Source organism: Cavia porcellus, unplaced genomic scaffold (genome assembly GCF_034190915.1).
Source record: "Cavia porcellus strain 051 isolate PalLab524CR breed Dunkin Hartley unplaced genomic scaffold, mCavPor4.1 scaffold_22, whole genome shotgun sequence".
NCBI lineage: Eukaryota > Metazoa > Chordata > Mammalia > Rodentia > Caviidae > Cavia > Cavia porcellus.
The window spans coordinates 12,318,180-12,334,221 of record NW_026947505.1 but is presented as its reverse complement, the minus strand read 5'-3'; the positions used below and the strand labels follow the sequence as shown (position 1 = coordinate 12,334,221).

The window sequence follows — 16,042 nt, the reverse complement described above, 5'->3', positions numbered from 1 at the left end:
CCTGCAGCCCTGCCAGCATTTGTTATTGGTTGATTTCCTAATGGTAGCCATTCTTTCTAGTGAGATGGAATCTCAGTGTTGTTTTAATTTGTGCTTCTTAAATGACTAATGACATTGAACATTTTTTTCATGTATTTGTTTGTCATTTCTCAGTGGCACAGTGCTTGCCTGGCAAGCATGAGGTCGTGAGTTTGAGTCCCAGTATCAAAAAAAAAAAAAGATATAACCTTATTAAATATTTGTCAGGACTCACATACAGATTTAGGTTTGACTTTTTAAAAGTTACTATATAATAAAATGTGGATACATATTCTCCGTCTTACCTATGCATTAAAGTTCCCATTCCTCATTCTATTGTCAAGAATCATTTTTAGTCTTGAAACTACTTCTGGAGAAAGGTATCAGTTAAACACATATAGACCTGAGTAAATCCATGTCCTCACATCTCCAAGTCTTCACAGCTTTCAAAAGGCATAAAGATCAATGTACTAAGCTTCTCTTACCTGCTGATTGAGCTCTGCCAGTTTAGTGGGTCTGGAACCTGACTGCATTAGGTAATCTGGTTACTTTCTTTTTAAAAATCTGGTAATTTTCTAAAACAACAATAATATCAACAGCCAGGCTAGCACTTCGGAGACTGAGACAGAAGGTTTGCCATGTGTTTGAGGCGTGCCTGGGGCTACATAGTGAGACCCTGTTTCAACAAAACAAAACAAAAATTAAACAAAGACAATTACAATAAGTACACAGAACCATAATCCTCCCTCCAGGGCCCTTGAAGCGTATCTCTGAGATATATCCTGGTAATAGGTGCCTATATACAGGTACCTCATGCAATATTAATGTGAGAATAGGTTCGGGAACGTCAGTCTGGGTTAACTGATTGAACACAGTGGGTCAATTTGAATTTTTCAAATAACCTATAGTAGGGCAGCTGGAAAATTCTGAAATAACTCATACTACATGGTAAATTGTGCATAAAATAATTCCCTAAAAGTTTTATAATGTTTTAAAAATTATTTTGTTTTCTTAAGATGTCTCGCTATGCAGTTCAGACTGGCCTTGAGCTCACTTTGTAGCTCAGGCTGGGCTTGAACTTGCAAAGATTCTCCTTCCTCAGCCTCCCGAGTGCTAGGATTACAGGCATGTGTCACTATGCCTGGCTACAAATAGTCTTTTAATGATGTCAGATAACTGTCTTGTAATTGGTTAGAGTTTAATTACAATTTAGTAATTACATTGTGCATCTTTTATCTCCAGTGTATCCTGTAACTAGAAATAGATCGTATACCATTGGAAAACAGAATGAAACAGGATGCATATAGAGGGCCCTTTAACTGTCTGGTTAAGCAGAATGCACAGATTTGCCTGTTTCCAGCAAGGCCAGTCCTCATCTCCACATCCTATGCAATGGCTCAGTGCAATTCAATTTGTAATTTTATTCCCCAATCCTTGAAGGTAGTGCTTGTTTTCAGAGTTTAAGATAGAGTTTTCTGTCTCCCATTTCAGAACACCTTGTTCTGAAGAATCATTTTATATTCGTTTCTGAAGTATAGACTCTTAACTCCTAGCACATTTGACAAAAGTGTCAAATAATGTTGTGAAAAACTTGGAAATATCTGATACATAAATTAGTAGTTATATAAAATGAAGTTATGTAGACGTGTATTAAAGGCATATTTACATCAGAAAAGTACTTTGGGAAATATGTACATTAAGGCACCAACTTTGGGTCTGTTTGTGTTTGGCTTGCTCTTAGTTTTCATTTTAACATTTGAAGATCAGGGCTGAGCAAATGGCAGAATGGCACCTCTCTTAGAGTCATGTCATTCTGTGTGCATGGACTGCCCTCAGGGATTCTGCTTTCTTATTTTGCAAGTTCAAAGTCCTGTTTTACTCTTTGTGTGAACTGCCTTTACCGTTTATGCAAGTTGTGTGTGAAAAATCAACCAGTCACTTTATATTTGCAATTAACTAGTTGTATTAAGTATTAACCACTCAAAGTGAACTTGGAGAACATTTGGAATTTAGCTCGCTCTTCACGGATATTCTTTTTAATCTTTTACTAATCTACTTTAAGATTTTTTCCAGTAAAACATTCATTACTGTTCAATAGGTTATACTCCTTGGTTTTATAACTGAGTGTCCAATTCTCCTCCAGCCTAGGGTGCTTTTGGCTGCTCAATACAACCCCAGAATGCATGTGCTAATGGTAGCTCTAAACTAGCATAGGGCATATTGGAAAAAACTCATGGCACTGGTAGGAATAGGGCATATTGGAAAAAACTCATGGCACTGGTAGACTGAAGCAGGTGCTTCTTCTCCTCAACAGCCAGAGGGAAGACATGATAACCCAGGGCCATGTGACACTTCCACTCTTGCAAAGACACCATGCTCAGCTAACAAAGTCCGGTCAGTCATAGCCGCTAACATTCTGCATATGTCCTCCTTGTGGCCCTGCTCTAGTCTAGTAGGTCTGTGGAGCATCTCAGGATTTTGCAGTGTCAGGAATAAAGTGAAAGGCCTTGGGATCCTGTGCCTCTCTTTCTAGCACCATAAAATCTTTCTTGGGTTTCTCACTTTTGTCTTTTATCTCTTTACTTTCCCATAGTAATTCTCAATAAGTATTTCCACAAGGAAAATAAAAAAAAAAAAAAAACAACCTTTTTAGATAAGAAACTAAGCTGCCAAAAAAGATTAATCTTCTCCTGTAGAGAGAGCTCAAGTGTTAGAAAGATGGTGCCAGATCTTGTGAGAAAATTTCCCTGAGGATTAGTAATATCTGCATGTGAGGATTAGTCCGTTGGTGTTTGTGTTAGTAATTACCTTGACAACAACAGCCAAGAAGAAAAAGAGGCTAGATTTTTATAACAAAGTAGATGAGTTGCAGAATTCAAACAAAGAATATAGAGAGCAATAAAAATTAACTGGAGTCAGTATAATACAAGGCAAAATAAATTGCCAAAATAAGCAAATTACAACTTGACCTAAGCAAAACACCCTTTTGTTTATTGCACATCCACTAGAGTTAGTCCCACTCAAATAATTATTTAATTGAATCTTTTGTTTGCAGAATTCTTGTGATTTAACATCCTTCTAAAGATAAGCACAACAAAATCTTAGAGATAAATAACTTAACCTCACATCAGAAAATCATTACCAGTTGCTATTGGAAATTCTGTGCTAGAATTGGCATTAGAAACCTGCCTTTTTCTGCCTTGTGGTATTATTCTTTTTGTTCTAACACACTAAAAATGATACAGTCCTATACATTTGCCTAATATAACACTTTTGTGTTACTCTTGGAATCTTCCTTTATATGTATACATACACATGAAAAATATAATATGGTCTGTCATGTTATTGTCAGCACAGCATAACTGATGAACCAAATTCTCTAGGTCAGATAGATTTGCTTAGTCTTGTTCCACATTTCCTTCTCTGAATGAATGGTTAGTTATTATGGTTTGTGTTTGGATGGACCTCCAAAGCTTCATGCAATCATGGACGTGGCTGAGTCTGGTGTTCATGATTGGTTCATTGTCTGGCACTCTGATTGGTGGTGTGAGTGCTGCACCCTCCCAAGGGTGGAGCTGGCATTCAGTGTAAGCACGGGAAGAACTCGTGTCTTTCCTCTTTTTGCTTTGTTTGTACTTGCTGTTTATAGTCCCCATGAGTGGTTGCCCCTCCATGCCATTCTGCCTTGGAGCAGTTGAGTATGGATTGAAATCTTCCAAACAGATAAATAAACCTTTCCTTCCCTGATTTTGGCATCAAGTATTTTGTCTAAGCAATGAGAGAAAAGTAATCAAGACAGGAATTCTGCATCACTTTTATTCTCCCAAACCAAGGCATTGCTGTTGTTTTGGACTGGATAGTTCTTTGTTGTGGGGACCTGAATGTTTACTATAGGAGTCTCAGCAGCAAGCATGGTGTTAATCTACTAGATACAGGCACATAGCACTGCCTAATGAGAAGATCCAAAATGTCTCCATAGATACTGCCAAGTATCTGCAGAGTGAAGTTGTCTCAGTAGAGAACCACTGTTCAAAAGTCATGTGAGGAACTATCAAAGAATGTAATCTCTCACTCAGTTTCTTTCCTGAATAATAGGAATTCCAAGCACTCTATTGCTTAGGCATTGTGTTAGTCAGAATGAGACAGACTTATGCTGTAATAATAATGCCCTAACTGCTTACCACAGCGAGCTGTTCTCTTGTGCAGCTGTTCTCCCTAAGGTAGCTTGCCATTCCAGATGGCTTAGGTCAGTCTTCCAGCAGCGCAATACCCACAAAGTGTTTTTGTGATCATTACAGTAGGGAAAGATCGAGAGCATCAAGAGTCATGCATGCAGTACTAAATATGTTCCTCAGGAATGGCATGAGTTACTTCAGCTCACACCTTAGTGAGCAAAGCATGGTTGATTTGCCATGTCTAGCTTTGAAACAGAGGGATGTTTAGCTCTCCATTCCTAGAAGAGAATCCTGGTGAGCATCAGTAATGTGTACCATAGTTATCTAACGGCTTTGTTTGAATGTCCTATAATGACCTGAGTTAAATTCTAGGAGGGATGATTCAAGTGAAATTTCAAATGTAGTATTTAGCCATTGGTTCTGGAGCGAATACATACATGTGAAGTAGTAACCAAACTATATTATGCATGTTATGTGTAATAAATTATAAAGATATGTCTCAAATTTAAATATTGTAAAATATTTACATTTTTGTGATTTTTTTTACATGATATTATCTTTCAATTAAAAGAGTGTGATAGATACCTATGTTTTTAAAAAGTGCTCCACATTTAAATGCTTTGCTCTTTTTGGCTAAATGTATTCCTACATGCTTTATAGTTTGTTGCTATTTTTGAATAAAATTTCCTCCTGCTTCATTTCTGACTACTACTAATAATATAAAATATTGCTTTTCATATATTTTCCTTCACACAATTGTCTTGATCTGATTCATTTAAGCATTTCACATATCTCATGTACTCAGATCTCTTAGTGAGATGGTTATCATGACTTAGGCTCTGAGCCATTGCTGTGATGATCTGGGACCTTGTTAGAAATCCTAATCCTTGGGTTCAACTAAGACCTAATGGGTAAGGAGCTCTGTGCGTCGGGCTCTGCATTAGGAAATAGGTGCGTAATTATACTTGAAAAAATGATGACATTTTCTCTTTCTTTTTTTTTTTTTTTTTACTAGTTGTAATATTGCCATTTCTTTTCTTACCTAGCATCAGATGAAACATAAAGAATAATACTAGGTGCTAATGGAATTAATCTTGATTTTGATTTTATTTAAGAGAAGTTTATTTTTGGTTAGTTTCTGCTCTTTGGCATATTTGAAAGGCCTTGTACTATTTGAAGTTTTTATACTTAGAGTATTAAGCATGAATGACTGATATATTTAACAAATGTTTTTCAGAACTTACTGAGATAATTATAGGAGTTTTGACCTGTAATTTTCTAGTATTTGAAATGGGTTTAATGTATTTTATGGGTTCGTAAAATGAATACAACTTGGTGAACTTATTGTAATATGCTACTAAATTTGGTTTGCTGTTGCGTAGTATTTCCTGGCATCCTAGTTAATTGAATTATTTGTTTTCCCCAAGCCAGCAATAACAATACTCTTTAATAATAGTATTAGTCCTCAGATCCTTAAAAATCCAGTTTTTCTTGTGTTGGCTTGAAAAGTTAATTGAATTTTAACACTATATGTTTAATGCAGTTCCTTAGACTTAAAATTAGAATGACAGTAACAACTGACCCCATTTGTTCTTGTTAGAATCCTACCAAATATCTGGCTGGGTAGCTGCCCTCGCCAGGTGGAACATGTAACCATCAAACTGAAGCATGAATTGGGGATTACAGCTGTCATGAATTTCCAGACGGAAGGGGATATTGTCCAGAATTCCTCAGGCTGTAACCGCTACCCAGAACCTATGACTCCAGACACAATGATTAGACTGTATAAAGAAGAAGGCTTGGTCTACATCTGGATGCCAACACCAGATATGAGCACTGAAGGTAAGATCAGAAGTAACACTCTGGCTCTTGATGAACGTTTCAGAGAAACCATTGCTGACTAGCTATCGATAATTGAATATCTAAAATACAAGAGGTAGAAAAGCAATTAATATAAGACTTTAAGCTTAATTGATTTAATATGTATCTTGTGACATTTGAGCTAGTATTTTGTGTAATATGATTAATTCACTTATTAGATGTGCATTTATTGTGTATGTGGTATTATACCAGTGGCTGATTACACAGTGATGAAGACAGATAGATATAACTCTTGTCCTCATGGAGCTTATTGTCATATAGGGATGGGAAATATTAATCAAATAAGTAAATAAAAATTTAAGCCCACATGTCAAAACTAATTACAGTGCACAGAAGAATGGATGTGAGAGGCATGGGTCACATGTGTGAGAGGGTGATGGCCTAGGAGGAGCTGCATTCTGTGAAGGGGCCCAGGGAGACCATGGGAAGGCCATGGCCCGTGGGGTAGGCAGAGCTTTGACATAGAGATGTGGAGGGAGGAAAAACATAGACCATGACACAGAGGCATGGGATTTAAGTGGCGTGATCTATAGCTCATCTTGCTTATTTGGGAAAATGTAATATCCTGATAGCCTGTGAAAGGATTGGAGATAATGATCTACTGTTGAGAAGACCAAGTTTTACTGACAGTAAACTTGATAGTATCAACATATATCAGCAGGGGGAAGCAGAGAGCTGTGGAAATGGCACAGGACACAGGCATTTGGTGACTTGCTATTCTGGGGGAAATAAGGAACATTTGCCTTGCCTTGGATCCAGATTGTCAGCACTCTTCTCCACAATGTATATTATGCATCAAACACTCCTAAGCAATTTACATACATTACGTCCTTTAATTCTCCCACCAAGATGCTGGACAGTTATGGTTATCTCTAGGTTGCAGAATAAGAAATTGAGATACATAATGTTAAATAACCTGATCAGATCATAGAACTAGAAAGAACGGCTTGGATTTTAGGGTTGGCAGCCTGACCCAGAACACTGCTTCAGAAACCATATGATGAAGCTGCTCTCTGAAGCCTCACATTTACTCTTCATGTAGATTCTATGTGCTCACATGATTTCAGTGCCTCGTGTTCATGATCTGCTGGAGCTGTGCAAAGTCCTGAGTTGCAGACGAGATAGCTTATCTCCCTAGCAGCCAATGGTCCACCATTGGGAATGTCTTGGGTCACTTGGCACTCTAAGTTGACCTCCCGATCAGGCTGGACCCCTCTGTGCATCTTTCTGAACAGTCACTGAGGGTGGGGTATAATTTTTTGCTGTTGAAGTTAAGGAGAGTTATTGACAGTTTGGTTCTTCTGCTTGGTAATTTGATCCAAGAAAGCATCATTTAGTCTTAAGAGCACTGCCCTTTCTCAAGAAAAAAATTTCTTTAAAAAATCAAAAGTAACAACCAAAACTGTGAACTTCATTTGCACAGAAAAGCATTGGCTAAATGTAGGTTATACTTACCCTGCCTAATTTGTTTTTCTGGTTTCAAAACCGAAAGAATTATTAGATGAGTGTAACTATAGTTTCTTGAAAGCATTTTGATTTTAACTACTTTGATTCTAATTTGGTAGCACCCACTGGTGTGGCATAGGTGACAGCCTGGAAGACATCAGTCCATGTCATGTACTTAGTGTGGGAAGGCCTTGATAATAAGTAACTTGCTCCATAGTTTAGGGGCCTGAGGGAAAGGATCACCAAGAACCCATTATACTTCCACTCAAAGCGCTTTTTGAAGCCATTGGGTCACCTAACGATGCAGCAGTGAGAGAGGCAGTACCACCTCCTGGATGACTGTAAATGACACCTTCCACTTGAGACAGTGAAATAAAGGATTTCTCTGGTTCAGGCTAATGTGGAGGAGTAATCAGTAATTGGTCCAGAGTAACAGATGAACTTTTTTTTTTTTTAATCGGTAGCGGGGATTGAACTCATGACCGCTTGCTTGCAAGGCAGGTGCTTATGCCACTGAGCTAAATCCCCAGCCCTGCTTGAACTTTTTGCCAGTAGATACATGTGTGTGGTTCACAATGATACCACAGTGAATACATAGATTAACCTAGCCGAATATTTTTAGAAGTTTAGAAGAAAAAAAGCCATTTGGAAGCCATTTGGGCCGCAGCATAATACTATCAGCCAAAGTCCGAGAATTGGACAGTATTTTAGGTGTGACTGCCACCATGGATTGTCACAGACCTGTTAAAATAGATTGTGCTATTGATTCATACTCTTGTACACTTTGTCACATGCAGAAGGGTGGTTTAGATTTTTAATTTTTTCTTTAAAGCTTGGTTTGTCTCTTTCAACCCAAGAAATGGAAATCTCCCAAACCCAGCACTGACTTAACAAAATGAACCAAATCTGTTCGTTTAAATATCCTTGATGTAGAACGGATTCGCATTGAGCTTTGGTCTCTTTTCACCCAGTGCCATGTACAGCAAATGGTGGAGGAGTGCCCCTTCTGGAGTCCTTCGCCACCCTCTGATGTCACAGTCTCACTTCTTTTCTATCACTGAATTGAGCACTTCTATTATTAAAGACATTGATCTTGGAGCCAGACTATCTGGGCTTTAGCCTTGTCATTACTGAGTGGCTGTGTGACATTGGCAGGCTAGTTCCTGCACTGGAAAAGTAGCATAGTGATTTTTATTTCACTGGTTTATAACAATGGATAAGACATTTGACATGAAAAGATTTTGACAATCACAGAGTTTGTGCTATATGATTAGTCCCAAATCTTTATGAGTCTACCAAATGATTTTGTAGGTAAAATGAATCTTATCTGTAATAGGCTCCAAAGATGGCAAAGAATATATACCCAAATAAAATAATATTTTCTGCTCCTGGAGTTAAAAATAAGGTGGGATAGGTGGTGGAAAGGCTGAAAGTTGTGCCGTGGATTACTTCTTCCGCTGTCATCCTTTGCTGCAGTGTACATATAAGGGACCTTTGACTCCTTCCCTGTCTCAGGCCCTAATGCCTCAACTTGCTCCAAATTATCCAGCAAAAGCTCCATTGCTTCTTCTCACTACCTTGATATGATCGTGCAAGCTTCTATTCACCCCAGAGTTGGACTAGTCTGGAGCAAGTGTGGACCACAAGTTAGATTAGAGGGTGTAGCAGTATCTCAAATCACAGATATGGGTATGGTTCTGCTTTTGTTTGGTTTTTATCTATGCACTTAATGATGCTTATTGAGCGTCTACTGAGATCCAAGGCTTGTTTTAAATTGCATCGTGAGAAACACAGATGGTGGAATGTTTTGTTTGACCTATATAGGTTTTAGTTTTTCAGTTTAGTTGCTAGGATTTAAAATATAGACTATTTTACATAAAAACTATCTGGATTGTTGCCATATCTTAAGGTACTGCTGTTTTTAAGAGTGGAAACTTCATATCCATTGGAGGTGTATGTGGAGCCTGTATGTAGTGAATCTAGAATTTGATTGCTGTGGTTGACTTTGACTCTACTGGGCAGGGTGTTCATGGTGAGCCCTGACCTGGGGCCCTCCTGTTGTTCCCTGATGGGTTATACATTAGCTTAGGCTCCTTAAGATGGCTTTAAAAGTCAGACATGGACCTCTTGGGTGCAGAGAGTTCCTCTAGGTAAGGATGGAGGTGCTACAGATCAGAGAGGATATGGCTGTCACATAGGAGTAGGAACAGCAGCATGAGTAGCTAGGTAGGCATAGGGGTACTGATTCAGAGTTTTGATCAACAAGATGGGGCATGGAAAGTACCAGTATCCAGGGAGGTTAGGGAAGGAACTCAATACAGTGATCAAATCATGCCTTGGTGATTAGCTCAGCAGCATAAGCGCCTGCCTGGCAAGTACGAGATTGTGAGTTTGATTCCCGGTAAGAAAAACCCCCCAAAACAAAAAAACATTTACCAGTGATCAAATCAGAGGTATTAGGGTGAAAGTGGCTGGTTTTGAGTGGGTACTGAAAGAATAACTTTTGGCAAATCTCTTTGCCTCACTTCATATAAAAATTGTGGACAAACATAGTACCGACCTCATAGTTGTTAAAGAGTGGTACAAATGAGCCTTTTCATGCAAAATGCTTAGAACAGCAAGCGGAAAGGTCTTGATGAGTGTTATTCATCATCAGTCAAAGCAGGGTACAGTCGCTAGAGGTCAAAATAAAAAAGGGCTCCTACTGAGGTCTGGCTGAGATGGTTAGATGCCTAGTGGTGGGTTCTTTTTTTGCAGTCCTTCCTAATTATTTATTTATTAGTAGCCTAAATATTTGATGATCCTCAGGTGGGATGGTTGAGTGGTAGGACAAGGCCACCAGGGACTGTGTCCCATTGGTGAGACTGGTGTGAGGCTGAAGCTTCTGTGTTGGCAGCTGATTTGCCTTCTGGAAGGACACATATGTGAGCAGAGAGCCTCAAGCTAAGATGATTCCCTTTTTAACTTGTAAAGTACATGCATGTCTCTCAAATAATCTTTTATAGGTATGGAGAGGGGAGGGGAAGGTAGTGTGTCATTTAATCTGCTCAGGGGAGACTGGTCCTTGGGGACCTTCTGCCTGAAGAGCACTAGAGTAGAGCTCCTGCCTCGGTCTGGAGAAGGTCTTGTGTGCATGCTGGGCCCACAGATGCTGTATAAGATGAGCGCCAGCACAGGATTCTAAGTCCAGCAGCTCCTACTGTCATTGGCCACCATGCTTTATTCTTAAAGTGGGCATTTGATGACAGCCTACGTTAAAGCCTTCTTATTTATTTCCTGCCAAAGTACGTAGTATTTGGAGAGGCAGCCGTGGCAAGCAACTTGTCAACAGACGCTACTGATGGAAGGAACAGGATAAAGCCATGCATCGCATAGCTGTCAGTAGGATTCTCTTCCCACCCAGAATCTCTAGAGCAAACCTGACACACTACTGCGTGGACAGAAGCCCTCCAGTTGTACAATAGAAGCCCATCTCTATTAGGTCAGTCACATACCTTGGGGGTTTTGCCTTCCCTGGTCTCCAACTCGATCCAACTTGAATTGCTGCCCTAGACCATTGTGAAGTGCCTCATTGGCACATCTGATGCCCTCTGTGCCCTGAGGCAGCTCCAATATATTTCATACCTCTAGGAGAGCACTGTGATCAAGGCCAGCTCATCCTCCTCTAACATCAGAACACCCTGAAGCCAGATGTGCAGATTTATATGGATTAAAATTCATGGCCCAGTTCGGACATAAGACCTCGATACACATGAGCGCTGTTGTGTCCCTAACTCAGATGTCCTCAGGGACAGACAGAGAGTATGAGAGTACAGCAGCACTAAGGAGAGAGTGACAGAGAGATCTGAGGAGGGTGTCGCATTTAGTGCATTTCTGTGGAAAACATTTCGTGTAACCTGCTGGGTGGCACCTGTAGCTTTAGGTGTCTGCATGAGAGGGACTCACAGAGCATGGCAGGAAGACTGGAGTGCAGCGCTGGCTTCCCTGCAGCCTCTCTGCACCTGTCTCAGAACGCTGTGAGTGCAAAGCCAACTAAATGGTGACGAAGGTGGCCTTTGGGTCACAGTGGGTTCCTTGATAAACTCTATCCTTCGGTGGCGCTGATACCTGATTCCAGTATGTTGTCTTGGCTTTTTCGGGGCACTTGCATTTCAAAAGAGGGATTTAAAGAAAGATGTCTTCAGTTACTAGAGTGGCTCTCATGAAAGAGTTCAGGCCTCATGGAGGTCAGCAGGAGAGATCCTGCATCATCCAAGGGAATGGCAAAGGAATCCACAGTCCTTGGAGTGTTTTTCTCTGCCATTGTGCCCTCTGTATCTAAGGAATACCAATGTGTAAGGAGATAGTTATAATCCAGGGTTCGGCATAGTTTCCCTTTCATTCCCTTCAGAAGTAATTTATAATGATCACCCCCACTCTCCAGCCACATAAAAACTGTAGCTCCCTAAATATCCGTTCAGTGAGACCTGTGAAGAAATACTGGATACCCAGCAGCTCAGGATGACAGTGGCATGTCTCTCAGGTTCAGCAGAGCGCAGCATTACCCTTAGGAGGAGAAGGCATTTGGGTAATCTTATAATTAAATCGGCAGTCAGAGGCTGGTAACACTTACAGTTGTGACTGCCCAGGAAGACAGACATTCCATCAGTATTAGTAACTGCTGTATTGGGGTGGAATAAGTAAGTGAGGGCCGGTTATCCTGTGAGTATCGCTCTAAGCCATTCCATTAGGCAAATGAAAATTAGCATATTAGATTCTGCTTCATACTGCATTTATCCAATCAATAAAAAATGTTGATTCTTTAATCAGTATAGACTTGCTCGTTGTTTTACATTTATCTGGAAGAACATTTCGATGAAGTGAAATTCGGGTGACAGGATTTAACCAGTTGCCTTTGTCATCATTTGAAGCCTGGATCTATCCTTGCAAACTCTTCTGACCAGTGTAAAAGTCTATGCTTGTGACAATGGGTGATACTTGACTTTTCTTTGAAGGGAAATTTGCATCCATGGTGAAGTGACTGAGAAGAGCACTAATATCCAGTGAGCATGCAGGGGGAGCGTTGCCTCTGGAATGCTCTTCTTGCTTTATTATCATTGAATTTGAAACCTGCTTCATTTCTTCCTTTAAACAAAGCAGTTGAGCACTGTTGCATCTCTGCCTCAGTGTGTGTGGCGCCAGGTGTCACCGTGGGCTGGGGAAATGGAGGTTCCATCACTCACACCTGTGTGCTGTGCTTTCTCCCTCGCAGGCCGTGTGCAGATGCTGCCGCAAGCCGTGTGCCTCCTGCACGCACTGCTCGAGAACGGCCACACCGTGTACGTCCACTGCAACGCTGGGGTGGGCCGCTCCACCGCGGCCGTGTGCGGCTGGCTGCAGTTTGTAGTGGGCTGGAACCTGAGAAAAGTGCAGTATTTCCTCATGGCCAAGAGGCCAGTCGTGTACATTGATGAAGAGGCTCTGACGCGGGCACAAGAAGACTTTTACCGGAAGTTTGGGAAGCTTCGTTCTTCCTCATGCAGTCTGTAGCTGGTCATCCTGCCTCCCCTTCCTCTCAGTTTCTTAAGGAGCCTGAGGTTATATGAGTCAAATGACCTAGAAACAAAGATCTTACCTGAAAGGGTCTGTGGGCGTTCGCTCCTGCTCCAGGCTGCCCTTTCTTCTTGGGTTGTCTCTCTGAAGTACCTTACAAATGAAGCTATGGCTGACACATGAGAAGACACCAAAGGCTGGAAAAGGATGTATGTGGTCCCGGCTGCTGCAGGCGGAAGAGTCCCTTGCTTCACAAGTGCTGACTGCACTGTGCTCTAATTCATGACAGCACTTTCTTGTTGCATTGTAGCTCTCTGGAGTGCAGAGGAAAAGACACCAGGTTATATGGTTTTCCTCACTGCGTGGTTACATGTGTATACATTCACATGCACCCAACACACAGACACACACACATGCACGCATGCGCGCGCACCCCCCCCCCCCCCACTGCTTTTTATTGAGCTGAACTGAACTATAGTCATTTCCCAAAGCAGGGAATAAAGGTGGAAACCTAAGAATATGATAGAAGCTCAACAGGAGCAGAGTTTTGCACTGGCTTTGTTTTTGCCTTCTGTTTCTTAAAGTCTACTTCTAGGCATCCCCTCCCTTATCCATCCACAGCCCAGTGGAAAACGTAAGCCCTGTTTCGTTTTAATTGAGGTTTAATCAACACAGATCGCTTGCTCAAAGTCTTATGGCTACTCAGAGATGAACTGGAGTTGTAAATCGTGTTTATTTGACTCGGTGCTGTTTTTAGTACAGCTTGTTTTTTCTGCTGACAGCAGTGAACTCAGTTTTGTCCCTCTCAGGATAAGATCGACCCCTGCAGCAGTGAGAAATGGAACAGTGTTCTGATAAGTTGCTAAAGAATTTAGAGCAGTAATTCTTTTTTGTGCAAATTAATTTAAACCATGGTGAGTTATCTCAAGGCCAGGAGCTGTATTTTTAAAAGAGCCGAAATCTGCAGGTCATTGTTCCACAGCCTCAGTCTGATCCTGGTTCAGTCCACAAGTTAGCATGATACACAGATACTGTGCCCCAGAACATTCAGCTCGATCCCCGAGATTCTACAGGAAATGCTAAGAAGAGCAAGACTTTGCCTTTTAAAGTACACAGCCCAGAAGCGGACCAGCTGTAGTGTAGGACTGCAGGGAACGGTCTGGTGGATTATAAGATGGGAAAGTATGTTTTAATTGAGTCCCTCTGTGGGCTATGAGGTACTCTACCATTTTACCTAGTTCCATCTTCACAATACCCTGCAAGAGAGATTTCATCATCTCCATTGTTCAGATGAGGGTGCTAAAGCTCAGAGAGATTAAATCAGCTGTCCCTTGCCACATGCTGAATAAATGAAATGAGAGACAAAGTTGGTTTGTCTGTGTCAAAACCTACGGTTTTGAAAATTGAGCTGTAGTGCTTACTAAGTTTTCTGTTCTTCTAAAAATGTATACTGACAGGTATAAGAGACTGTGATTTAGGAGGGATGGGGATAAGAGGACACAGACACGTTCCAATAGAGCTCTAATTGGGAGGAGGTGTCTTGCAGTGGTGGCACTCTGGAAGTGACATTTTCTTGAGTCAGAGGAGTCTGGAAGGGAAACATTTCTCCTATGTTAAAATTATAAGCTAGCATTGAGTTTTGGAAAGTCCAGCTCTCTTCCAAAAATAGCTAGAAATAGATCTTATATTCAAGAGCCCACTTAAGATCATTGTGTCAAGTAAAAATATAATTAAAAAGAAAGTATTTTAACTAATATCTGTAAGAATGTGTGTGTGAGATTCCTTAATGTCTAAGAAAAATGCTATGTAATTCCTACTGAAGAGTGGGTTTTTTAGGTGGATTTTCTTTTTCGTTCTTTTTTGCTCTGATAAATAGAATCAGTTTAGGACTATTAAGGAATGTTTTATGATAACCTCCCTTATTTTAAAATCATCTGTATTTTTTGCTAAATAAAAAAAGCATTTAAAAAAATCTCTGTGAACAGTTTGTTATCATCTAATTCTAAATCCAGAAGAACATCACTGAGTTTTTTATTTACAAATAACAGTCAGCTGAGCTAAATTATCTTTCCTTTGTCACGTTCCTGTTTCATTCAACTGTACAAGTTGGCAGTTACATGACAATGACGTCAGAAGTGGGAGCACCACAAGATGTGAGGGCGAAAACTCCAGGAATGAGAAGGAATCAAGTCTGATACGCTGATCTTACCTGTTTATTACCTGTATAACAGCACTTTTTGGGGGAGGGTACTGAGGACTGAACTAAATGTGGTTCTAACACTGAGCCACAAATTAAGCCCATCAGAACTTTTCAATCAGAGTCTTCTCAAAGAAAATCATAAGATTTGTCTCATGGTAAGGACGTATCCAGATTGCATTCTGTCATGGCTTGTTTCTAGATGTTCCCCCAGCCTTGCACTCTAGGTGGGGCTTTTTGGACATGGCTGGGTCTGGGGTATGTGATACTGGAATCCAGGATTTGGTGCTTGGATTGATTCATGGTACAGTGCTAGGATTGAGGCTGCCCCACCCTGGATGTGAGTTCTTCCTGCTCTAAGGGTGGGCAGCCTGGATAGGATATGAGAGACAGACAGACGGACACTGCTTGCTTCTTGATGCTGGCTACTTTCGTTGTCTTCTGCCTGCCATGAGCTCTCTCTCCTCTGTGATGCCCCTCTGCCATGACAGCCTGCGTTGGACTGATTACGGACTGAAACCTCTACATACTGAGTTAAATAAACCTTTTTTTCTTTTAACTTTGAGTATTGGGTATTTTGTCTCAACAATGAGGAAAGTAACTAAGATATTTTCCTTTAGACGTCAAACTTTATCCTTCTCTTATTTGTTTCGTAATTAAGAAAAAAAATCTAAAAAAAGAAAAATAACCTTTCTGTTGACCGGTATTAATGTTATAGCTGAAAATCATTTGACCAGCCTAAAAAATAACAGTGAAAAAGAGTAGCTAGGACTTGGGAAGTGATAGAAAGTAA

The 16,042-nt window shown here is 40.5% G+C and overlaps 1 protein-coding gene across 6 annotated transcripts in view; it reads left to right on the top strand.

Annotated features, from left to right (window-relative positions):
• Nucleotides 1–15,808, top strand: part of Epm2a (EPM2A glucan phosphatase, laforin) — a 177,415-nt gene extending 161,607 nt beyond the window's left edge. For 5 of the 6 annotated variants that reach the window (XM_063233444.1, XM_063233445.1, XM_063233446.1 and 2 more), the window contains 2 exons: nucleotides 5,794–6,035; nucleotides 12,772–15,808. In XM_063233444.1, the coding sequence (XP_063089514.1) occupies nucleotides 5,794–6,035; nucleotides 12,772–13,049 (520 nt within the window). In that variant the 3' untranslated portion in view covers nucleotides 13,050–15,808. The remainder of the gene's footprint in view (nucleotides 1–5,793; nucleotides 6,036–12,771) is intronic. The other variant, XM_063233449.1, reaches the window with a different exon arrangement.
• The last annotated feature ends 234 nt before the right edge of the window (nucleotides 15,809–16,042 follow it).